Below are 25,279 nucleotides of genomic sequence, written 5' to 3' on the forward strand. Positions count from 1 at the left end.
AGGAGAGTATCAGCATCTAAAGATCATTATGCAGTTGATGCCTGGAAGGAGAAGGTGAAGCTCTCAGAAAGCTGCACAGATGATTCTATAGAGCCCCCATCAGCAGTAGATGATGGTTATCCTTAGGGCACCAAAGATGCTCGTTTGGCGCCAAACACCATCAATGAAGTTTAACATTTTCCTGCTGCTATGGCTCTTCATATTGAAGTCATGGTTTAAGTTACAACCCCCTATTGCCTGCACAGGCCCTAGGAGCAAGTGCTGCAGGTGGACGCCATCAGAGTGGTAGGATGTAGTGCACACAGCAGTGGAAAGAGAAGGGGCAGGAATAGGCAATGAGACAAGAGGAAGAGACCCGTCTACGAGGCAGTAGTTATAAAATAGTCCTTTATGCAATTCGAGGACAGAATTTCATTGGAGGTAGAACGATATATCTTGACAGCCAACAGCATCACATGATATATCTGTACTCTTCTGATCTGAGACAAGCTTTGTTTGACAAAGTCTCTAGCCAGTGCCCTGAAAGAGATTGGCCAGTGATAGAAAAGGGGGTCTTAAAGCCCACGCTATGTGCTATAAATGTTTTCTACGTGTTTAGAGCCATAACGTGGATGCACTTTTTACTCCCTCATTCTTTCTGGGAACGCAAAGTGTGGACCTCCGCCACCACACTCGTGGCGCCAGAATTGCACCCTGATTGGCAGAGACAAGCAGGAGGGATTTATTTATTTGATGTGCTTATTTCATGCTCAGGAGGAATTCTTGGAAATATAATCTAAATCCGACCTGAATCAATACACAAACGTGATCCTGCTATGAGTCAGTCAACAGATGGTTCAGTTGGTGGACTCCAATATGAAAGTAATCAGTAGTATCAATTATATATTAAACCTATATGAGTACGGCTTTTTTTCTACTGCGTATTTTTTTAAGTGAATAATTTCTGCTTGAGTTTTCTCAGTTAAGAAAAAAGAGTCACCGATAGCTAAACTTGTTTTGGAATACACAGTTTGGACTGGTGAAGCTGGGATTGCAGTCCAGGTTTTCTGATCCCGCTGTTTAAACACTGTCGTATCTCCTTCAGTTACTTTAAACATATGTAAAATGTTTGGCCACAATTGTTTTTCTAGAATAAAATCTGTACTCAGAAGCGTTTTGCACCCCATATGAAGGAATGTGTGATTTAAAAAAATAATACTTCAAAGCTTAAGTATGAAAAGACATGAGCAGAAAACCATAATGATTAAAATGTGTATTTTGTGATGAAATTGTCAACATGGTAGCCTTATTTGGAGAGTATCCATGTTTCTTTCACATCTAACTTACTCCGAAAAGCAGTGTTTTTCTGACTGACAAACTCACTGGCCATCATTACACACAGTTTGGGTGGGGGTAACTGGGAAGTCAGGTCAATGGTATAAATGACAAAAGGTTTGCAGAATAGTTTTATTTTCGGTATGTGGACCGGTAAAGGGTAGCACTGAACTTTGAAGGCCTGGTGTTCCCTTGCTGAGGCCTGGCATTGATGGCAGGCGAGTGGCGCCAGTGTAGGTGGCTTATGTTGTTTATGCTTAGAGAGCACTTCGATCATGAAAGCATTTTTAGCATAAGTTTACCTTTACAGCTAAACATGCTACTATTTAGGGCTGATTGGATCTAAACAAGCATTGGCAAAGCCAATAGGTGTCGCCTTAAATAAGATGTTCTCTTTGTTTAAGTAGTGAGTTTATTAAATGTTAGACAGTATACAGTATAAATTATTGTTTCTGTTTATTAATAAGGTATGTAAAGACTGTGTGACTGAATCTGTGTGTAAGTGAATGGATTACTGCAAAGAGGAACAAAAGTCCATTGTTTGAGATATGTTTGAGCAAGTGAACATTACATTTGGTGTATGGTAAAGAATGGTTGCCATGTGTTAGAGCATATATCAGTTTTGCAGCTAATTACTGCATTTCCTACAGTAGTGGTGTTGTAGTTACGTTTGTAAAGTAGCACTCTAGCTTTAACATTCCGTCATGGTGGTGCCCTGCGAACTGTGAAACATATGTTCAAGGCAGTTGTACTTCACACCTTTTTACGGCATATGTAGAGAAACCTTGCATTTAAATGCTTGGAAGTATAAACAAGCATTTACAATGCAATTGGTCTCACATTGGTGAAAGTTAGAGCGATTGGTATTGTAAATGATGTTTTTTACGTATGTTTATTGGTTTGCAGTGGTGTGGATGTATGTTTTTATTGGAATTGTTAGTTGTGGAATTAGTGTTGTTCAGGGTATCTGTGTTTTTTAAAAATTATGTGGTATGCTGAATGCCCCAGTTACTTACTGGTAATCTTCATTACCTCGAGTCCTGGTCTTCCTTGCCACAGTAATCACACATGAGCATTATGCTCCCACAGAAACTCCAAGCAAAATCAGTTATATTACTTGTCTCCCTATCCCTCCAACACGGCCTCCACCAATCGGATAAAAGGACACAGCACCACATCCACATCCTGTAAACTAAGCCATAGACATGAAGCCACCAACAAGGGCTGGGAGGGAAGGGGAACTATACTGTGGTGAGGGAGACCAAGACTCGGAGTAATGAAGATTACTGGTAAGTGACTGGGGCATTACCTCCTCATCCGTCTTCCTCGCCACAGTAATCACACATGAGCAGATACCAAAGCAACATCAGCTTCATGGATAATAGAAGACAGCCCACACATGGAAGGCAGCAACAACATGTTTAATGACACACACTTGAGGCAGAAACAAACAGTTAAGAAGCAACAGAACCGAAGATGCAAAGGCAATGGAAGCACCAGCCCCAACCCAAGCCGGTAATGCGACTTGAAGGTATGAAGAGAAGACCAAGTGGCCACCCTGCAAATATCCTCCATGGAAACACCTTTGAAAGCAGCCCAAGAAATAGCCACAGAACAAGTAAACTGCCCCAGAACCCGAAGCAAGGGAACCCCAGATTGGATACCATAACCAGACAGGATAGCCTTATAATCCAACGGCTAAGAGTAGGTAGGGAGGGCTTCAGGCCCTGTCTCGCCACACCGAAAGTGACAAACATTTTGTCCACCTTGCAAAAAGAAACCATGCCTGACAAGTAAATCATCAAGGCACGCTTCACATCCAAAAGATGTGACACAGACTCCTCACCAGATTGAGTTTCCGGAAAGAAAACAGGAAGGACCACCTCCACCATCTTATAAAAGAAAGAATCCACCTTAGGTAAAAAGTAGGGTGCGCTCGTAACACCACCCAATCCTCCAAAATTCTAAAAAACGGGGCAGATCACAAGAAAGCCCACAACACACCAACATATCTGGCAGAGGCAATCGCCACCAGGAAAACCACCTTCAAGGTCAAAACTTCAAGTTAACAGATTTCAGGGGATCAAAAGGAACCCCCTGCAAAGCCCTCAAAACCAACGCAAGATCCCATGGAGTGGGAGACAACATAGACTGTTGCAAAGCCAACGACTTCAAAAGTCGAGCCACCAGCGTCTCAATAGGAACAAAAAGGGAACAATGGAAAGCCCAAATAGCCACCCAACTGGGCCCGAAGGGTAGAAAGGGCCAAGCCCAGATCAAAACCCTCTTTCAAAAAATCCAGAACACGAGCCAGATACAACTCCTCAACAGACCACCCCTGGAGCACACACCAACCAGAAAAGTTGTCCCAATGCTTAGCATATGACTTCAAAGTAGAAGGATGCCTGGACTATTGAATGAGACCAGCAACCTCCTGGGAACAAACACTCTGGATCAGAGACCTCCATTCAAGAGCCAAGCCTGATGAACCCATAGAACGGAAGACAGGGAGGGGAACCAGAGGACCCAACAAAGCATATGGATGGAACAGCAACGTTCAACCTGGACGCACCGCTAACTCCAACAACAGAGGGAACCATGAACGGCGATGCCAACCCAGAACCACCAGAAGCATCAAAGTACCTTCCCTCCAGATTTTCTGCAGGACAGCTGGAACCAGGGGGGCCAGGGAAAAAGCATACAACAGACCACCGGAAGGACATCGCTTCCACCTTTCAAGCCTCCAGGCAAGGCATAATCGTGCAGAAGCAACAGACTTTGGCATTGTCCAGAGAAGCAAAGAAGTCCACCGTTAGAGACCCAAACCTCCTCTGCAACATCCAGAACATGACTGGGGTCAGACACAACTACCCCATGGAGGGAAAAACCCTACTCAGACAGTCTGCCACCAAGGTACAGAGGAGCAGAGCGAGAAAAAGAGTATAGTGGTATTTGTTGGGTGACCGAAACTGAAAAAGGACAGGAGAACGTTAACGAAAAAAAACGGAAATGTGTTGTTGGGGTTCAAAATAAACACAATAGTAGCAGGTACAGAGCTTAAACATCAATGCAATCACTAATCCAGAAGTCCTAAAAAACACAGAAGTAAAGTAAAAGCAAAGGTACTGTTGTCGTGTAAGGAATAAATGAGCAGGAAAGGGATGAAATTAAATGTAACTAGACTATGAGTGTGAATGTAAGTTCCATGGAAGCAAATCACAAATAAGAAGCAAAGACAAATTGTAAAGAAAGAGTGGCGGGCAAGTTAAGAAGCAAATTGAAACATGAATGTGTTAAGGAGTAGCACATGGCAGACACTGTGAAATAAATGGAGTATATAATCATATTAAAAAATGAAAACAGTGTGAATGGCAAATAAATATAGTGAACTCCTTTAAGGTTTACGTTTACAATCCAATCATTTGCGTATATGCATTAGGTATGGGAGGACTAATTGTTAGTTGTAAATGATCAGATAAGGTAACGATGTGCACTACAACAAAACGGAGTAACAGAATATGGGTGGGGTAGGAAAGGGAAGTGGTATGTGTGGGTGGGAGCAAGAAAAGGAGGAGCAGGGATAAAAGTGTAAAGGAACTTGCGAACGTTTGTTTGGTTGTAAGCGAATACCAGATATAATAAAACCTACACGCCAATGCAGTAACATGGAGGTAAAAAACAATAAAAAAACAAGGTCACTAAGGAGAGTTGGAAACAAACAAATTAACTGTTAGCAACGGCACGGGCAGTAAGAATGGAGCTGTGAACAAGTGGCCGCTGATGGAGAAGCACCCCATGCCGCTGCACATAAGGTAGACCGCATGCTTTGCTCAGGAATGATTGCATCCTTGCTCTGCATCACTGTCTCCCTGGGAAGTTTGCTTGAGCAGAACTGTGCTGTTTTGGTAAGTAGAGGTGAAGTTTTGGTATTTTACCTGATGCCACACTACTATGTGAAGCGCACTTGATGGGCAGGGGGATCAGCACTTGCAAAAGTAACAAATGATGGACGCAATGCTGAACAATGCAAACACTCACCCTGGTAACAAAGATCTGGGTTTAATCCATTATTCTTTTGCTCACCACACCACCACGGTTTGGGCCCAGCCATATGCAAATCAGTCTTGATCCTGTTCCTCATGGGAACAGTCCAGCCCGAACTCCCAAGCCAGGGGAGCAGCACTACCATAAGCCTTCTATAGCACTAAACAAGTAGTCTTTTTACTACTACAGGGCATTTCTGACCTTGTATGTACGCCAAATGTTCCACACGCCAAAACAGGAAAAAGTGTGTTTTCTATGCCCAGTCAATTTTACCAGATTAGCCCTAGCAGTGCAACACTTGCGAGAGTAAATACATGGGTATGAATAAAATTGTCAGACTAAACATTTACAATCATCCACATCCATAAAAGAAACAGCAGAGCGAGAATAAAGGTCAAATTTCAGTGAATTGCTGGCCGCTTAAAACAAGCATTGGCATAGCCAATAGGTCTCGCCTTTGGGACCTTATAAGTGTTTAGCCATGCAACAGTTAATGTTGTTGCAGGAAGGATATTGTGCTGCATAACTAAATACTTATAAGGTCCCAAAGGCGAGACCTAATGGCTATGCCAATGCTTGTTTAACATTGGCACAGGGGTGCACATTCTATGTGGCCATATAATTGTAATACTTTTGATGGTAGCCATGAAATTCAAAAAACAAACTTTAGCTTCTGGAAGTCACTGTAGTGAGGCAAACTTTTTAGGTTCTGTACTATTTGCATGTTTTGAAAGCCCAGGATGTCTAAACTCACCACATTATGATTGGAACCATTAGTTCGACAGTTACTAGAATTTAACTAATGACGTGTCCATAAGATTACACAGCTTTTAGTTATAAAATACCATTCTTTGGATGACATGAGTTAAGTGTTTCTAAATCTTTAAACACACTTTCCACTAGTAATTGTTGATTTCAAGCCAACCAAAAATACTCTAGAATGTCACATTTATGTGCTGTGTTTTTGTTTGGGTACAGATCTTAAAAGCCTTGCACATGCAATAATGGGGGCACCCACTGTAAAGGGAAATATGGATTCTTTTAGGAATGTATCTAGCAGATGTAGCTCTGCCAAGAATGGGATTCATATGTTATTAGGACCGCCATCCGTATTATAGGCCATTAGAGAAGGCTGATATTGGAAACACTGTTCATTCAGACAAACAATAATAAAAGTTATGAGCTCGCGTATTGGGTGAAAAGAAAATGTTCTATTTAATGTACATAAAAGAAAAACCAGTATAAGTGTAGAAAATGAAACTTCAGTTTAGCAAGACAGAGGTCACAGTCCAGATAAGAGCTTTGACTGAGCTCCCGTACTGCATAAATGGAAGGAGCAACATAGACCAGCTAGTTTCACTAATTGGAGCACCAGCCCAACTTGCAAGGTGTTCCCCAGAAAACGTCTGTGAGATTTAATTTCTCACCAACCAACAAGACAGCTAAAGAAATTAATGATTTAAGGTCCAAACCAGGTTTAAGTGGTTCGATAATATCTTCATTGTGAAAATAAGACAAAATGAAGAAAATGCATAAGGGAAAAATGGAAATGGAAATCGTAAATAAGATTTGAATTAAAAATATAAAAAATGTCGAAAGCCAACAATCAGAATGGTCAGGTAAAAAAGTAGCCATTCGAAAGCATCAGTGCTCCAAGTGGATTCACTGGTGAGCATCAGCCCTCACAGAGGCTGGTGGGGTAGGGTAAAGTCAACAGTTGAATTGATGCGCAATGTTCCTCTCTGGATAATGTTGGAGGATTTTTCTAGTGTGTTTTTCTAAAAGACATTTTAAGGTGGATCGATGCAGACTCATCCTGGTGAACCCAATCCACATGGAAGGCGTTCCAAAAGCTCCCCACAATTAACACACATCCGCAGCCTTCATATGAGATCGCTGGTCAACTGAGAAATCTCAAATTGGTCAGCAGCTCCCTCTGTTAAATCCATTCTCTCTTTCAGGTGCGGGGGATCATTGGACATGTTTAGGACACAATACAGAACATTTTCTCTTCACTCCTTATGTGTTACCACACCTTTGCACATTTTGGTTTGTTTCTCTCACAAGGAACATATTTGTTTGCTGGACAGAAACTCATTGCATATGCCCACGGGAAATATTTTCTTTTGACAGGAAATTTCTAAGGTGGGAAACAATCAGTAAGATGTGTGTGACTACCCACAAACTCTCATCTATGTGAGTTTTCTTACCAACTTTTGAAGTGCAGCCTTCTAAAATGCCCAAAACGCAGCCCTTATCTATTAGCTAGTGACTGTGGCTATACAGTCATACTGTAGAATTTCATATTCATAATGGTACTTTGTGAATGTAAAAGTTCACCATTCTGGATTGTTTGAATCGTGATTTAGAATTTACAATTTCAAAAGATTTCATTTTCTGCCCTTAGGTTATACTTAGGTGCTGCGGGTGCCAAGTGGTCCTGTGTTTGTGTCACGCCGTTAGAGTGTCCTGGATTTTTGGCCAATAGCACTGTGCATTATGGAACATGGAGTTGGATTTTTTACTTTATACCTATGGTATAATACTCCCAGCTTGCAAAATATAATTGGCTTAAAAATCAGCACTAGCTGAGGGTGTCACACTTGCCATTGTGCCACTTGGCAGCGATGTGATGTGCACAATGCTATGTGAGTTGGTCCTTTTGTGAATTGAACCCTTTTTGGTATCTTAAAATGAAAAATGCCTAATTTTACGAAATTCCATCTCTATAAATAAAATTTCTACTAGGTGTACATAATTTGGAAGCATATTTTCTAAAATGTTCCAAAGGAAATTAAAAGACAATGCATGCAAAAGTACCGAGATTACAGAGGCAGCTCAACCCACTCACTGTGGTAGTGCCTGTGCTGTGGAGCAAAGTAATCGCACTTGGACACATGTGCAAAGGTGCACTTGCGTTAGATTTTCAAATGCAAATTTTTACACCTAGTGGCAATTTTCCAGGATTAAAATTATGGTCCGCAATACTACAGAAAGTCTGTGGCAGTCATAAATTTCAGGACAAGCTTTGGGGTGCTTTTGTGTAGCCATACAAAATTAGAAAGTTAGAAATTTGCTTGAAAAGTGGAAGCAGTTTTTAAATTTTCCTATGCCTTTTTGTATTCAGACCCACAGTTGCACATTTACATTTTCAAAGAGCGTTTTTCCCCCGCCAAATTTATATTTGGGTGTAAAATATGCTTTTTAAATGGAGTTCCGAACTCTTAATAGTTATTACAGTCTATCATTCCAACGGCGAAGTTGCCCTCTGTATTTGTTTTGGTAGTATAAACTCCTGCAAAAACATACCATTTCAGATATTTTTTCGTTGTAAGTGTGAGCTACAGAATGTGTTTAGCAGCTAAAGCTCAGAAAATACAGATTTTTGCAGAGTTTTTTTGCAAAATTATTACAAAGATGAACTGGAAGTTACAGTTTTGGGTAATCATTTATTTTCCTTCCGCAAAAAGTTACCTCGGTTTTTTGCAGATTTTAAAAAGCTAGCTTTGCCAGTGTTATAAAACTGGCAACAATTAGGACACATTTTTTTAGATGGGAATAATAGAATGCCAATTTTCACATTTCTCTTACAATATGTATCTTATTGCCAGCAAATTATTTTACTTGGGGAGTTGAAAAATCTTTGTATCTCAGTATGCAATGTGTCGTTCCCCTGACCCTGAACATAAACTGTACTATAAGGGTATTGTGCAATAGAAGCAGTTATTTATGGCCGCCACAAATGAAAAGGAAGCAATCAATATGACAGAGAGCTCGCACTTTCATAAGCCTATTAGCATTGATCTTGGCCTCTCCTAAATGATTAGTTTAAGAATACCATTTCGGCACCAATGACACGCAAAGAGGTATTTGCAGCATAACAGAGAACAGCGTAATCCAGCCAGTCCTCATAACTGAAAATAAGATGGAAACAAAAACACGTGTTGCTTCTAAACATTAGGCATGCTTGCGTTCTTGAGGAGCGCGGGACGATAGCGCTCTCTGCTGGCCTGAAAAGGTAAAGCGATCGAATAGAAAGGGAATGCAAGTTAGTTCTTTAGTAAGGATGTGTGAAGTAAAAAAAAAACGAAAAGTATTACCCGTGACGGAGAAAAGACAGATAGCGGCTGCACGCATTCACGCGCACATGCACGCAAGCTTGAGGCCAGCGGCTGGCAGCACTTTGAAAATCCCCTTACTAAAAGTCGAGCAACAGCGCATGCGCTGTTCTAGGCTCGACCTAAAAAGGAGCATATGTAGCAACTACATGGGCAAGGATGTGCTGTGGATCTCTCTGTTTTGTTTAGTCACGCGCCGCAATATGGCTCATGCAGAATGCATGAAGGACAATACAGCTCCCCTTGTGACATCAGCCTGCCAAGCGGCTGCATCCAGTGACAAGACACAGACGGTTTCTCACCTCCGAGCAGCTGGAGCTCAACTGACCCATTTATTCCGCAGAGCAACTCTGACCGAAGCAGCTTGAATGCTTGAAGGAAAAAAAAATATTCAGGCGGATGCCAAATGCCTGTGCGCTGAGACAAGCTCCCTTTGTCACTTTGTATCTAAACAGGCGGAAGAATTGCAAGAGCATGAACAAACAAGTAACAAGTCATGTGAACAGGGGGTCAAGAAAAAGGAGCGAAGTAACAACAGAGCAAACTGACTAAATGATTGGAATTTTGACCTAGAAAAGAACTGTGTTAACTCTCTTTTTAGAGTTAGAAGGGGAACAGAAAGCCCAATAATTTCCTGGGGGTGTAGGGCAGATGTCTCTCCACAGGAAAAATTGCATTTGAGCTTTGGGCTTCTATTCCTAAATGTGAATGTTATTCCCTGTGTGCATTGTCGAAACTGCAGATGTCACATGCTTTCCCAGTGTTATGCCCGGAAGGCATGGACTGGTGCAGCTTTCAGGTGTTACTGTAGGTGCCTAAAAGTTGAACATGTACACCTGTTGTTAGACCTGGCATCCTTGGCATGGGTTTTCACTGTATTTTTGCCTCTGCCGCCTGTGTTTTTGCTGTGTGCTGGACTTCGTTTTGGCTGGTCTAAATGCTTTGGGCACTTTGCCACTGCTAATCAGTGACATAATGCAAGTGCTCCCTAGGTAAATTGTGAATATGGATTGATGTTTCCATGATTGGCTTGTTTGACTTACTACTAAGTCCCTAGTGCAGTGCACTGTGTGTGCCCAGGGCCTGTAAGTCAAATACTGCTAGCGTGCGTGCAGCAGTGACTGTAACACCCACCCAAGCAGCCTTGCAAAAGGTTCTCAGACCTGCTACTGCAGTGTCTGTGCGCAGTTTGGTGCTGGAATGTCGATCAGGTAATTGCACCCACTTGCCAGGCCCTAACCTTCCCTTTTCTCACATGTGAGTCACCCCTAAAGTAGGCCGAAGGTACACCTGTGGGCAGGGTGCAGTGTATGTGAAAGGTAAGATATATACTGATGTGTGTAACATGTCCTGATAGTGAACAACAGTGAATTTTGTTTTTTCACTATTGAAAGGCTATATGTCCCATAGGATAGAATGGGTGTTTATTTATATCTTCCTATAAATATAACTTCCCATTGGGACCAGATAGGTAAAGTTTAGGATGCCTGAACTCAGAATCTAAAGATGCATCTTTTAGTAAGGAGGATTTTTAGGTCTCGCTTAGCGTTGCAGCGCGAATGCGCTGCCATCGCTTTGCGAGACATGCAGTACATAGTGTGGTGTGGAAACTTCGTGGAAGCTCCGCCCGCTCTCTGCCCATTGGCTTTTGTCTTAAATGCTGCCTTCCGATTGGTTTGAGGCTTGTTAGTCCCTCCTCAGTCATCATTTGTATCCTTCTATGGCTATTGGCCCCTTAACTCCTAACACTATTTTCTTCCCTGTCTCGCCACCCCACCGACCACTTCCTCAGTCTGTGACTTCTCACCCTCCCCTGCATCCCCCACTCCCGTTCGTGTTTTCTTGCCTGCCAGCACTTCCGTTTTCATCTTTATTATTGCCACCTTGAAATATGCAAGTACAAGATGCGTGCTGTACAAAACTTCTCGTGTTTAATGAACTAGATTTTAATGTTACTCTAAATATAATAAGACTCTAGGCAACATTCGGGGTATGCTTGGCAACTGACGCCTCTTAGTTCACAAATGGCATTGTTGTCGGGTGGGAGGAGCGGCAGTGTGTTAACTCTTGTTTAAAACGAGCACTTTTAATAACTTCCTCTCAATTCAGTGCTAAAATCTTGTGTACTGAGGTGATGCGCTAAAGAAATGCACTTTTTTAAATTCTGAAGAGACATTATTGCACATTTACATCATGTTTACTGTATGATTAATGTGCCGATCATTTTCACGGCTCGCCCACTGGCTCGTATATGCTTGGATCATCTCCGGCTGGCTCTACCTGTTAATTAATATATTGGCTCGCACACCTCTAACAAAGAGAGATGAATGGATATATGACAGTGAGCCCGGTAGATGGTAGAGGAATAGACTGGTGGAGACAAACAGACAAAGTCAGTCTCCATTGCCTCACGTCAGAATCATCACTTTCAATCACCTGGAAATCTGCCGGCAACTCCCGCATGCCCCAACCTCATCCCCCTCACCTATACTTAGCGGAAGCGAAAGATTCCGAGCTGTGCCCTGCTGGTGCAGAGGAGCACAGCAGAGTCTGTAGAAGCGCTGGGATCCCTAGCCTCTCTGGGCGGACACATCAGCCTTCCGGGTGCCTTCACACTCCGGATAAATAAATACATTTTGTTCTGTGCTTTAGTCTCCCCTCTGTGAGCACTGTCTGGTAGATGAAGCTCTGTGTTAATGAACACATTCAGAGAGGTGGTTGTGTACAAACAAACAATAGCCACAATACCGTACGTTTTGAACGTGTGGTTAAATACCTGCTCATCGAGTACCTCATTGGCTGATCATTCCATGGCACTACCAAAATTACATTTGGACACATTTGCTCAACTGTAAAACACTCCCTTCTATGGGTCATTTAACAACTCTGGGCTTTGGGGTTAGGTAGCCTACTTTGGATGCTGTGTAAAAGAGTAAATACAAAAATTAATGTAATGAAACTAAGCAACCAGTAGTGTCTAAAACACTGTGTAAACTGACACGCAATCTGTCATTTTGTTTAGTTAATGTCGATTTTCTCATAGATGCAAGTAAAGTACTCTTACTATCTTAATGAAATCTGCAAACATTTAACTAATAGCACCGGACGACCTTTGACAACTAGGCAATGAATACATTTTCATGTACCCCCGAAGCCCCCTGCCCCCTTGTTACATTCTGTGTTTGAAAATACTCCTTTTAGAAAGTAGGTATTTTCTTGCTTAGCCATCCTGTGTTCCTCTGCTGGGTTGTGGATTGACTGTCTGGCTTTGGAGTGACAGGGGCTGGGGATGTGCATTCACTGGAAACAGCCACGGGGGGTTGAGGTGTGTCCTGCCTCTCCTGGATATGTCAGGACAGGCCCAATACACCTGGGCTGCATTTAGAGTAGAAGGAGGAGATTCCTTTCACCTGGTCTGCCTTACACAATGCTGTCTCCATCTCCTGCCAGGAAGCTGGACCAGAGAGGACAGAACCGGTTTTGACTGAGCACAGAGCCTCTCTGCTACCAGAGAACAAAGGAAAATCCTGTATACATATTGGGGCCCAGACCTCAGAACTTTAGATTAGTTCTGGACTCAAGAGGAGCCTCTGCCAAGCAGAAAAGCTGGGAAAGCTGTAGGCGTAGTGCTGCCTCCTTTGCTGTGTGCGGTCTGGGGTTGGCCTGCAGTGGCTGTTTCTGCCAAGGAGAGACTTTGCTGTGTGCTGTGTATCCTGCTTGAAGAAGATCTCCAATGGCTTGAAGTAGAGCTTGCCTCCTGTTCTGAAGTCTCGGGCCACAAAGACTTCTCCACCAGCTTCCCTGAGCTTCCTTGCTAGGAGTTCTGACATGCCAAGTGGTGCCTGTTGCTGAGTTGAGCCTCCGGATGTTGTTCCTGCTGTTAGGAGCTGGAAAAGAAACGCAACTACGAGAACCGGAATGCATCCGCACCTGCTTCCTACGCATCTCTGCTCTGTCGTTGGAGAAACCGATGCAGCACCCACGTGTGGTTGGAGAAATCGCTGCACGCTGAATCCTGTGCACTGATCTCTGAAGTCCAAGATCACTGTACCGATTCCGACGCAGGCCCTGATGTACGGATGCAAGAACCAACGCATTGTGGGACCCCACGCATCGCACCGGGGCGCTAAGTTTACAAGGACACTGAGGCTGCAGTAAGAAATCAACACTCCACCACCCAGCACAGTAAGAAACGGATGCATACCCCCGCCTTCAGCAAGGAACCAATGCTTCACCTTCCATAAGCGTAAGGAACCGACACATCAACTTCCCTGTGGTTGTTTTTGTTTATGATTGTGAAGCATCCAAGGTATTTTGATTTGAAAGTGTTGCATCTATAGTTTGCTATGGACAGAACTGTTTTTAGCTTCGAAAGATTACATTACGATTACTGTATTGCGGATTTTTGTTGTTTTACCTTGTTCGGTTTAGATAAAGATTACTTAGTTTTCTAACCTGGTGTGGTGTCCATTTGTAGTGTTTTCACTGTATTACTGTATGTGTGCACAAATGCTTTACACACTGCCTCCGGTGCCTCCGGTATAAGCCTGTCTGCTCGTGCTAAGCTACCAAGGGTGTGAGCAGGGGATATTTTAGAAGTGTATCCCCCTTAACCTAACTAGAAGAAGGGTCCCTACTTGGACACTCGTGCGAACCATTGGCAACAAGAGACCCCCATATCTAACAGCTGTGCACCAGAGTTTTTCAGTGGGTGTAAGTGGATGGCTACTTGTAGCCCAGAGTGAAGGCATTGTTAGCTACCCTGTTCTTATAAACTTCCAAGCAGTTGTTGTAACAGGAGGCTGTGTGCCAGGCAGGGTCTGGGCATGTACTGCACTTGCCGTTCTAACTGCTCCCGTTTCTTTGTTTCAGAAGTACAAATGTGATGATTGTCACACCATGGCTGGCTCCTGTGGTGTGGAATGGGACTTTCAACAGAGACATTCTGGACCAGCAGTTTAAGGACAAGAATAGCACCATAGGCCTGAGCGTGTTTGCACTTGGCAGGTACTATCAAATGTGAAATTATTCATTTTGCATTGTTTTAGGTTCATGTGCAACAAAATCTTTCAGGGAGAAGATGGGTGCATTCACAGGATACACACTGAATCTGTAACTGTGAATCCCTGTGGGAAAATGGCGAGCTTTTGAGTTTCTGGAAAAGTTTAGATCATAACCACTAAACATCTTGTTCATGAAAAAGTCACAAATAAGCCCTACCCAAGAGTCTGTTCCCTAACAAAACCACATGCTGGATACGGTGCTTTCTGGTATTTCTGGGACCAATGGTAGTACCAAGGTCAAGCATGGCATAATTAGGGGTTGGACACAGCCGGGGTTATCGCTACCACTGTATTCAATGGTAATAGCAATATCACCAAGACAAGAAGCTGGCCGTTTCAAGTGGGACCACCTTTTTTAACCGGATTGGGTAGTATCTGTGATTTTCTCAGTGTCTTTTTAACAGTTTCTTTACATCCAGTGTAAAGCATCTGTCCTGGGAGATGGGGCATTGATTAGTTCACACACTGTGAATACTCAGCACTTGGCCTCTCCCCTATCAGTGCCTCATGCTAGGGGATTACAGATGGAACCCTGGTTGCAGTGAGGAATGGAATAGAACTAGGGGATTTGAAAATTCTGGCTACAATTCCCCTGCCTGTTACCCCTATTAGCTCCCACCCCATAGTTTCCCCTAGAGATTTCGGCCGCTTTCAGCAGTTGGTGTCACTGGGAGTTTTATCACGAATCTTGGAATCCTGGTGGGGTGGAAACTCCTGTTACCAGCTCCATCAGAGATTATGAGAAACTCAAAATGGGGCCCCTTAACTTTGAAAAGAGCAGTGACCGACAGAGAGAGCAGCTTATAGTGCTGAGAACCGCCCCACCTGGAAACTAAACAGAGATATCCATTTCATGCAGAACATCGAAGGCACTGCTATATGGAAGCAAATTTTGGTTACATTCCATCCTTTTTGATATGGCGACCGAACAGCAAAATGTACTGTGCTCATATGCAAACTAATGAGTAATCATTTCTTTACACAACATATGTTTTCATAAGAAAAATTGATACCTGACTGAGGGAGAGGTGGCAAGTGAAACATGCTCTTGGTGTTGCGAAAGCCAAACACTTTGAGACTGAATATCAGGTGCTCTATAACATTACGGAGGACAGGGAGATTGTGCAATGCAGAATGAATAGTACTAGCACAAATAGGAGACAACGAGACGTGGCTTATAGCATAGCTATGGGTGACTGGAAGAGCAAACAGGCCTAAAAGAAGCAGTCCTGTCTACAAGGAAAATCATTTCACCACAAACTGGCGTCCTGCAAAACAGATGAGGCCAGATAACAGTCTGAATGTCCGGTTACGACACGTGTGGCTATGGCTCATTCCTGCCAGTCTTTCGGAGTGACCTTCTTATTTGGCTGTCGCCTATCTTTGCATTGGGTGGCCTGCCTCTTAGGGGTGTATTTTAGCTTGCTGTCCTCCCAAGCTATGGTGTAGCTGCTAATACTTGTGTTGGGTGCAGCTGCCACAGTTTCCCATTGCATTGTACATCAATCCCAGAATGGTGGCCAGTACACTTGGATTTAGTGTCTGCTGGTATGATGGTGGTGGTCAAGGGATTAGGTGCTGTTGGTTGGCTGCCTGATGGCTTCCGCTGAAAATAGTGATATTTGATACCATTGCAAGATTGATGCCACCAAGCCGGCCAGATCAGCATTGCACTGCTTTAATGATTGCTGAATGTTTTGCTGTTGCTAGTAAGGATGTGGATTAGTGCTTTGCTCTTGTGCAAAATAAGAATGCAAATGAGAACTCCCCTCCTTCGTTGGTTCTAGAAAGTTTTAAACACATCACGGCAACAATAAAAAACTGTTTGTTTGTAGAGAAAAAAAGGGGAGATCAAAAGAAAATTAGATGGTTTGATACCAATTGCACGAAAGCTCATCGTGCATTAAAAAAAGCTATCCATAATAAGGAAAGGGATAAATATGCCGTCCAGCAAGCAAGAAAACTATATAATCAGGCTATTAAGACTAGAAAAAAGACAACGAAAAATTCTTTGTGGGAAGACTTACACAGGGCCAGTATTCAAAAAGATAGTAAAGCATTTTGGAAAGTAATTAGATCACCGTTTCTCCTATCTGAAGATTCTCCCTCTGTAGAGGTAACAATAGATGAATTCCAATGGGCGAGCCATTTTACCAAAATATTCGGCTCTCCGGAGGTGATTATAATTACGAATAGCTCAAATCTACCTCTCTTTGAACATACTGTGGTCCACCCAATTGAGATATCCTTTTCATTAAAATGTTAGTAGCATTGAATGAAAGTAAAGGTTCTAAGGCCCCAGGACCCGATGGGGTCCCTGTCGATATTTATAAACACAACACAGACTTGTGGGCTCCGCTATTAACATGCGTTCTTAACGCATCCTCTTCGCAGGGCCTAATTAAAAGCTGGACTGAATCTATCATGGTCCATATTTACAAGAAAGGCAACAGACAGGATCCTTCCTGCTACAGACCTATCTCACTTTTAGATTCACTAGGAAAAGTAGCAGGAAGGATACTCCTCACGAGGTTGCAAACATGGGCCATAGAAAAGAATATATTATCTGACCTACAGTTTGGCTTTAGGGAAGGCCGGGGGACAATTGATCAGGGCCTTAATCTTGCTATCTTGATGGGTAAGTACACGAAGGCGAGGAGAGGAAAACTACACTTAGCGTTTGTGGATCTCTCCTCGGCTTTCGATTGTGTTTCCCACAGGAAATTATGGAGTATTTTAAAAGAAATGCAGGTAGAGTAACCCTTAATTGATTTCCTGAAAGCTCTCTATAGTAATGCCTCCGCGCGTGTCCGATTTGGTTCAGCGGGTGAATGCACATCGCCATTTAGGGTCCACAGAGGGGTAAGACAGGGGTGTGTCCTGGCTCCCTTCCTTTTTACCCTATACACTAACGGACTTGAGAAGGCCTTACTGGAGGGAAGCCAGGACGTTCCCCAAGTGCAACAAAATTCGGCTACCAGACGCATACCAGCATTGCTCTATGCGGACGATGCCGTTATTTTAGCGAGGACACCATTGGCTCTTCAGCAGACATTGGAGTCCTATAATAATTTTATGCAAGACATTGACTTGAAGATTAATGTCTCAAAAACTTATGTGATGAATTGTGGCAAGGGCAACAAAAAAGGAAAGGATATATATTTAAATGGGAGCAAATTGGCAACCACTACTACTTACTCATACTTGGGGATCTTAAGAGACGATAAGGGCTCTTGGGGCCAAGCAATTATATCAAGAAAACTTCTTTTTATGAGAGCTACTTCCGCCCTCGTCAATTTCTCACAAAAATTAGGAAAAAGAGCTCCTTCAGAATTAATTAAAATATATAACGCAAAATGCATGAGTGTAGTAACGTATGGGGCAGGGATTTGGGGCCATCGCAATGTTTCTGAATTACAAAAAGTGGAAAATGCATTTTTTAGATATTTATTGGCTGTTCCGGGTTCCACATCTACCTATGTCTGCCATGCTGAGTTAGGAGTCCCCTACCTAACAGATATTATAAAAATCCAACCCGCGATCTTGTGGCATCGTATTTGGAAATCAGAGACTAACTATTTTAATCAGTTAGTGCTTCAGGATGCTCTTAAGTTGGACTATTCCCTCGACATAGAATGGTTCAGATATGTGAGGGACTTCATGACAGACATTGGAAAACCTGAATATTTTAATAATCCACTTTCTATGTTAGCTGTTTCAAGGAAAGATTTTAAGAAATGCTGTCTGAACCACATGGAGAGGCTGAGATTTACGAGTGAAGCCCCAAAACCGACTGTTAGCTACAACCTCATGATATCATCCTCATATGGTATGCAATTCTATCTACAAAAAATTGAAAGTGGATATGATAGATTTGTTCTCACCCGATTTCGGCTGAACATCTTCCATAGGCTGGTGACTTTCCCAACTGTCAATAACTGGTCTAAAAAATTACCAAATTGCCCATGTGACTCTGTTTCTGAACAATCAGCAATTCATGTCATTTTATTCTGTAAATTTTATAAAGATTTGAGAAGGAAATGGATAATTCCAATTTTGAAAATCTGGGGCATCCGACAATGTCGTCCAGCATACATGGCTCTCCAATGTCTTGACAACGATTGCATAAATTCAAATGTTACTTTCTTTTTAAAAAACCTTATCAAATGTCGAAATAGTATAGATCTAGACTCTTTTAACGGCGATAGGGTCTAAACATCACTGAAGATAGAGTAAGATGTTACTTATAGAAGTTAAGTAGGAGTATTGTAACTATTAGATACCAAACGTTGTTTTGGGTATATACCCCAATGCATCCTAATAATGCAGCTGGGGGCTATCTTTTCTTTTTCTCCGCTTCAAAGAGTCATAAACTTCACTATCCCTGATCTACCAACACACCATGACACTATTGGATTATTTTAAGTATCTGGTTTTGTATGTACATGTATTGCACTGTACATATTGTTTTATATTACCTCTTAATCTATTTTTATATATCACAGAATCAAATTGAGAGTTGAACTTATGAGTCTTTAAATTAGAAATGATATTTAACATTGTTTCCTTCAAAGATTGCCATTTTTGCACATATTCTAAATACTATTGCTCACATGAGATCCTTTTTTTTATCCTGTATTAACATCTTTCAATCTATGTGTCTTTTAATGTATAAGTGCTGAAATATAACATTGTATCTGCTTTTATGGACTGAAATTAACTTTCCGAATAAAGCTTATTTTTGATTTGATTTGATTTGAATGCAAATGATTAATCTTTTCTCATACTTTTAGCTTTTTTTCACACTTGGTTGTATTTTCCTTCAAAATGTTTTTATCTCTGTTGACTCAGGTGTATTTGTCATGTGCCATCCTGCTCCTGATTTTATCTTTCAGAGGACCTGGTGTATTTCCTAGTACAGTCTACCTGTGTCATGATGACTATTTATCTTGACGGGTAATGCACATGATTTTGGGTGTTGCTCTCCAACAGGTTTCAAGAAACTCTTGTGTATAGGGTTACACACTTTGTGCAATTCATACTAACCTGGGTGACTACAGTTCACATGACCAGACCTGTGCACGGGCAAACGTTGGCGATAGATGACATATAGTTATGGGTACAGATCTTTTTATCTGTACCCAAGTGGATAAACTGGCCTCACATCTGCATGTGAAAATGTGTGTAACTTGTCCAATTTCAATGAGTGTTAGGGGTTTGCATGGGCAGTAGTGCTTGGATGCGTGATGGGTGAGGTGCCCCTAGATGAGGAATTTCTCTTTAAATATGAGCCAAAAAGTTGTAGGGTTCTTTATATGTTTAGTAGAAATCAGAAATAGGCTGTCTACTGTTCGATGCCTGCCTCCTGTGTTGCTGTCCAAACAGGTTGTATCCTTTGTAAAGTGTATGTGTCTGGGATTCACAAACATTTTAAAGGAGCAGTGAGAGCTCATTATTTCCACCTCTCCTGATCTTTCCCTATGCTAATCCAGCCCCAGCAGATCAGCCTATGGCCTTTCGCGTATTGCCTGAGCAAAGGACTACAACCAAGGCCATAGTCATTGCCACACACCGGCCAAACAATCATTGGCAACACCAGTAGGACTGGCTTTAAGGGAATGTTGTATGGTAATGGATATGTATTTGTGTGGAAGCAAAGTACTGTAGAGTAATATGGTGCAGATTAAAAGGTTGAGTGACAGTAACAATTTCAAGCCAGACCTAAACATTTGTGTAGGTTAATGACTGCCCTCCCATCGGTGCTACTGCCAGAGAAAATCACCATAGGGTCTTTAGTTATCTAAGGCATTACAGTGTCTTGTGTGTGTCCCTGAAAGTTCAAGCTCAAGCGGCTGCATAAATGAACTAAATGTTCACAGCTGCCTAATCAAAATGTGTACTCCCGGCTCTCAACGTGTGGGCGGAGCCAAAATTCTTCTCTAGTGATGCTCACAAAATTTACCGATGACTGCTGTGTGGAGCATGGATGACCATAAAAAGGGATGGGCTGCTTACTTATCGCCAAGATGCTGTGTCCTGATGTGCTCAAGAGGAAAGAACACAGCTAGAGATCTTGATTGGTAAGAATTTGTTTGGCTCCATTTTACAAACTAAGAGGAGATTGTAGGATTCTTACCATCCCAAAGATGGTGATGATGTACCATTGATAGTTGGTTGCCATTACTGACCCAAGGTCACAGAAGTCCCCGGATCACCCAGCTCTTTTCCTGCTGCTTTGGCCCCCGTACTTCTTTTGACATGGTTGTCTGAGAATCTGTAAAGGTTTTCGCCACACTGAGCCTGTTGCAGCATCCTCCCCCTCTAAAGTGACTGAACCTGAAGACACAAAGGTGATTAACTCTCAGAAGCCTGCTCTATCTGTGGATCCTGCCAACAGCAGGGAGAGAGATTGCAGATACTTGCCAGATCAGTCCCGGTGTGTCACAGTTCCCTGATGCCTGCAGCGCCACTGCACCTTGTGTGTGACAAGCAAGACTGAGAAGGCTAGATTCTACAAATGCTTGTATTTCCCTTCAGAACAAAATTGTGCAGTTTTGCTACTTCCCCCTCACATCGTATTTTAAGCATTTCAAACACAGGTGAAGATACAGAATCTCCATATATGCTTAACAGAAATAAAGTCTTCTTTTGTTTATAAAAAAAGATTACACTAGCTGGACATTTATTGCCTAGACAGCACATGCACTGCATACACTCTCTCTTCGAGACATGCTGTTTGTAGAACATGGGCTTGAAGCACCTCCCATGTTTTTTATTGGCTCCAGTGAATGCCCGTTGTAAATGGCTGTTTGTGAATGGTGACTATGGTTAATTCGCCCTACCTTTTGCTGTTTCAGACCCTTCAAGCAGACTGCCCCGGTTACATGCGTTCTTCCTTTTTTTAGGTTTCGCCTGCAGAGCGCTTGCAATGTGTTTGTGAAATCTATTGTATTAAATATAAATCTTTAAAGGGGCTTACCCCTATTACTAGAATTTATCTTCAGCCCATGCATCCCTTTGTTCCTGCCTGCACTGCCCTCAATTGAGAAGCAATTAGCAATAATTCCTTTACAGCACTGACGTCTTTTTACTTAATCCCACAGACGTGGCAGCTACTCCAAACCTTTGACCCTGCAAGACTGCTGCTGTCTTGACCCTGGTAGCGCATAGGGTATTTGCAGACATTAAAACTAGGGAAGCTAGGCCCATGCACATCAGCATCAGGTGATCTCACGTAACCTTATGATATTGACTCTTCCTCGCCCTTAGAGCTGACGTTTTGTGAACAGCAATGCTCTCATTAGCCGAGGTAGGAATTGGCTCTCATATGACATAAACCGCGTGTGGCATGAAGTCCAAGGACGGCGTACACACGGCTGCCTGTTGATGTTTAAGGTTTACACAGCAGGCTGTATGCGGGTGAGATGTCCCTGTACACCATTGGGTTTGGAGTATGTGGCAGATTCACGGTTACAAAATATGTTTTCTGTTATGGGATTCTCACTCTTGAAAATGGTTTCTTATGTTTGGTAATCTCTTAGGTGATTGGTGACAAGCCTTGGTCCATAAGTTCTTTGCAGCCTGTATGTTAGATCAGCAGTTTTCTATATGTTTATTTTTATTGTTCAGATAAGTGGCATTCAAAAAAAGATGCTTAGTCAGGCCAAGAAGGTAATTGAGGCTGCAGCACTTCATTTTTACAGGGTAAGCTGTGCAGCCATTGGCACCAGCTGTCATCATCTGGTACCACAACACCAGCTATTGGCTCGGACTGGCTTTGTTCACAAAGCATAGCCTACTCCTTCTGGAAAAAAACATATTAAAAGATTTGTTTTCAAAACTTTTCAGGCTTAAACTCCTACTACCAGTTTATTATTCCCAAATACTCTGCAAAGCCAAACAAACAGGTAACCGTCCTTCTTTTCAGGTTTCAAACTTTCGCTGTTTAATTTGTTTTTTTATGGAAGGTAGCCAATGGCTTTTAAGCACTTTTTAATAAAAAGAAACAGAAAACCACGTATAAAAAAGAACATAAAACGAAAATACCAGTAATCGTAGTAGCAGGGTAACATGATTTTACTGCCCTCAAAACACTCCCGAATAATAAGAGTGCCTTTTTTACTGGCACCGACATGCACCATTAAGGCTTGTTGTAGCCCCTATATGTGTGTCAACCACTCTCCTTACTAGTCTCACTAACTGCACACAATCCATCACTCACACCCACATTCTTACTCAGTTCAGTTCCGTACTAGTCCCCATGCCCCATCTGGTGTTCCTTTCTTTCACCTCTGTACCACCCTTGTTTTGTATTCAGCATGCCACTCCTCTTCCCACTGCCCGTTATTGTTGCTTTCTCCCCCTTCATTTAGCTTCTTCCCCACCCTCATTTTTATTAGGTCTCGCATAGGGCAGCGCATGCGCTGCCTCTCCGAGGCATTAAGTAATTTGTAAATGTGTTGAATCTCCGCCTACTGCAGCTCTTTGTCAGTAATTGGTTCCTGAGCTTGTCTGTTTTAGTGTGTTGGTTTCTGACAGGCTAATGCCCTTTGTCGATCAGCCTTTACTTTTTTAAGAACGCCCACGCAGCACCGCCTAACTACAGTAAACATGCTTTATGTGGCATGAAGTGTTTCAGTTGGAACTCTTTTGTTTCTTTTCGTGGCTATTGCTGAAAGAGTTTAGCTGTGTTTAGTTTGAGGCATTGGAATGAAGTGAATTGGGTCAGTAGCGTGTTTTATTATTATAGCTGTGTTTACTTTGAATTGGGTCCATAGCGTGTTTTATTAGCTGTGTTTTCTTTGAGGCATTGGAATGGAGTGAATTGGTTCCGTACTTTTAGTGTACGATGGTCCGTTTCTGCTATTTATTTTGTTTTCATTTTTTTTTTCAGAACAATTACACTGTTATTTAGCGCGTTTTACTTATGTAACTAGAAGGGTTTAGCTGTGTTATTTTGCTGCATTGGAATGGAGTGATTTGGCTCGTAATTTTAGTGTACGATGTTCCTTTTTCTGCTTTTTTGCTTATGTTTATTTATTTTCCCGGGAGAGTTGCATTGCTATTTAGCGCGTTTTGATTTATTTTCCCGGGAGTTTGGCTGTCTTTACTTTGTGGCATTTGAATGGAAAAGACCTTTCGCATCACTCTGTGTCTTCATTTGCATCTCTTTGAGGCTGGGAACGAAGAGATTACAATCTATACTGCCCATTTTAATGTACTTCATTATCTTGGCCTGGTTTCGGTTCTCAGCTGTCACAAACAAGTTGACGCTTCACACCATACCAGACTTTCTGTCTTCCGATTTTTTTACCCTTTTCACACATTATTCCCAATTGAAGGGGACTGCGAAGTGGCTGTGTGCGCGTAGCGTGGATGCGGGTAGGAAACCCTTGAATAATAGTGTACATGGGCGCAATGCTTCAGGCTCTTTTATAGTTGTCCCTTGTGCCTTTATGAATATATAGCAAATGGCACACCATGTACTGACTTCGTAAGGATAGCAGGATGATTTGATGTGTGAATGAAGTCCCGTAAATATACGATCATACTTGATATCAGCAGCGAGCGTGAAGCGTGTTGATGTGTAAAATGGTATACATTTGCCCAAAACAAACGTTTCTTATTTACAACTGTGCTCGTGTTATAAGGAACATCAGTTTAGCCTTTGGTGCTATTTTGTTGTTGTAACCACATGGGCTCACTGTTTTCGGGTGTTTTATACTTGCAAGCTCTAACTTTATTAATCCCTCTCGAATCTCATCCCATGTTCTAAGTATGTAAAGACGGCAGGATGATTTCATGTTACAATTTCGTGCTGTAACTATACTATCGCAGCTGATGTTAGCAGTGAGCGTGAAAATTCATCATTTTGTAGACAAGCACGCCGTCGTGCATAAAACTAAACATTTGTATTTGAAACTATGCTTGTTTTATAGTGTATATGGGCTCAGTGCTGCAGGCATTTTTTTTAGTTGTAACTTCTGCCCTTATTAATTCACAATAAATGTCACATTATATTCCGAGTGTGTAAGGATAGCAGGATGAGCTGAGATAACAATTACGTGCTGACATTATACTATCACACCTGCTGTAATCTGCCAGTTTTGCGAGCATTGGAATGGAGTGATTTGGCTCGTAATTACTATCGCAGCTGATGTTAGCAGCGAGCGTGAAAATTCCTGATTTTGTAGACAAGCACGCCGTTGTGCTTAAAACTCAGCATTTGTATTTGAAAATATGCTCGTCTTATTGTGTATATGTGCTCACTGCTGCAGGCAGTTTTTTTAGTTGTAACTTGTGCCCTTATTAATTCTCAATAAATGTCACATTATATTCCAAGTGTGTAAGGATAGCAGGATGAGCTGAGATAACAATTACGTGCTGACATTATACTATCACACCTGATGTAATCTGCGAGTTTTGCGAGCATTGGAATGGAGTGATTTGGGTCGTAATTACTATCGCAGCTGATGTTAGCAGCGAGCGTGAAAATTCCTGATTTTGTAGACAAGCACGGCGTCGTGCTTAAAACTCAGCATTTGTATTTGCAAATATGCTCGTCTTATAGTGTATATGGGCTCAGTGCTGCAGGCAGTTTTTTTAGTTGTAACTTCTGCCCTTATTAATTCTCAATAAATGTCACATTATATTCCAAGTGTGTAAGGATAGCAGGATGAGCTGAGATAACAATTACGTGCTGACATTATACTATCACACCTGATGTAATCTGCGAGTTTT

General features: G+C 42.1%; 1 protein-coding gene across 1 annotated transcript in view; it reads left to right on the plus strand.

The window, feature by feature from the left end:
- Positions 1 to 25,279, plus strand: part of LOC146809831 (histo-blood group ABO system transferase 2-like) — a 742,328-nt gene that overhangs the window by 409,852 nt on the left and 307,197 nt on the right. The window contains exon 5 of the mRNA XM_085616681.1: positions 14,349 to 14,483. Within this exon, the coding sequence (XP_085472807.1) occupies positions 14,349 to 14,483 (135 nt within the window). The remainder of the gene's footprint in view (positions 1 to 14,348; positions 14,484 to 25,279) is intronic.

Source organism: Triturus cristatus, chromosome 7 (genome assembly GCF_964204655.1).
Source record: "Triturus cristatus chromosome 7, aTriCri1.1, whole genome shotgun sequence".
Taxonomy (NCBI): domain Eukaryota; kingdom Metazoa; phylum Chordata; class Amphibia; order Caudata; family Salamandridae; genus Triturus; species Triturus cristatus.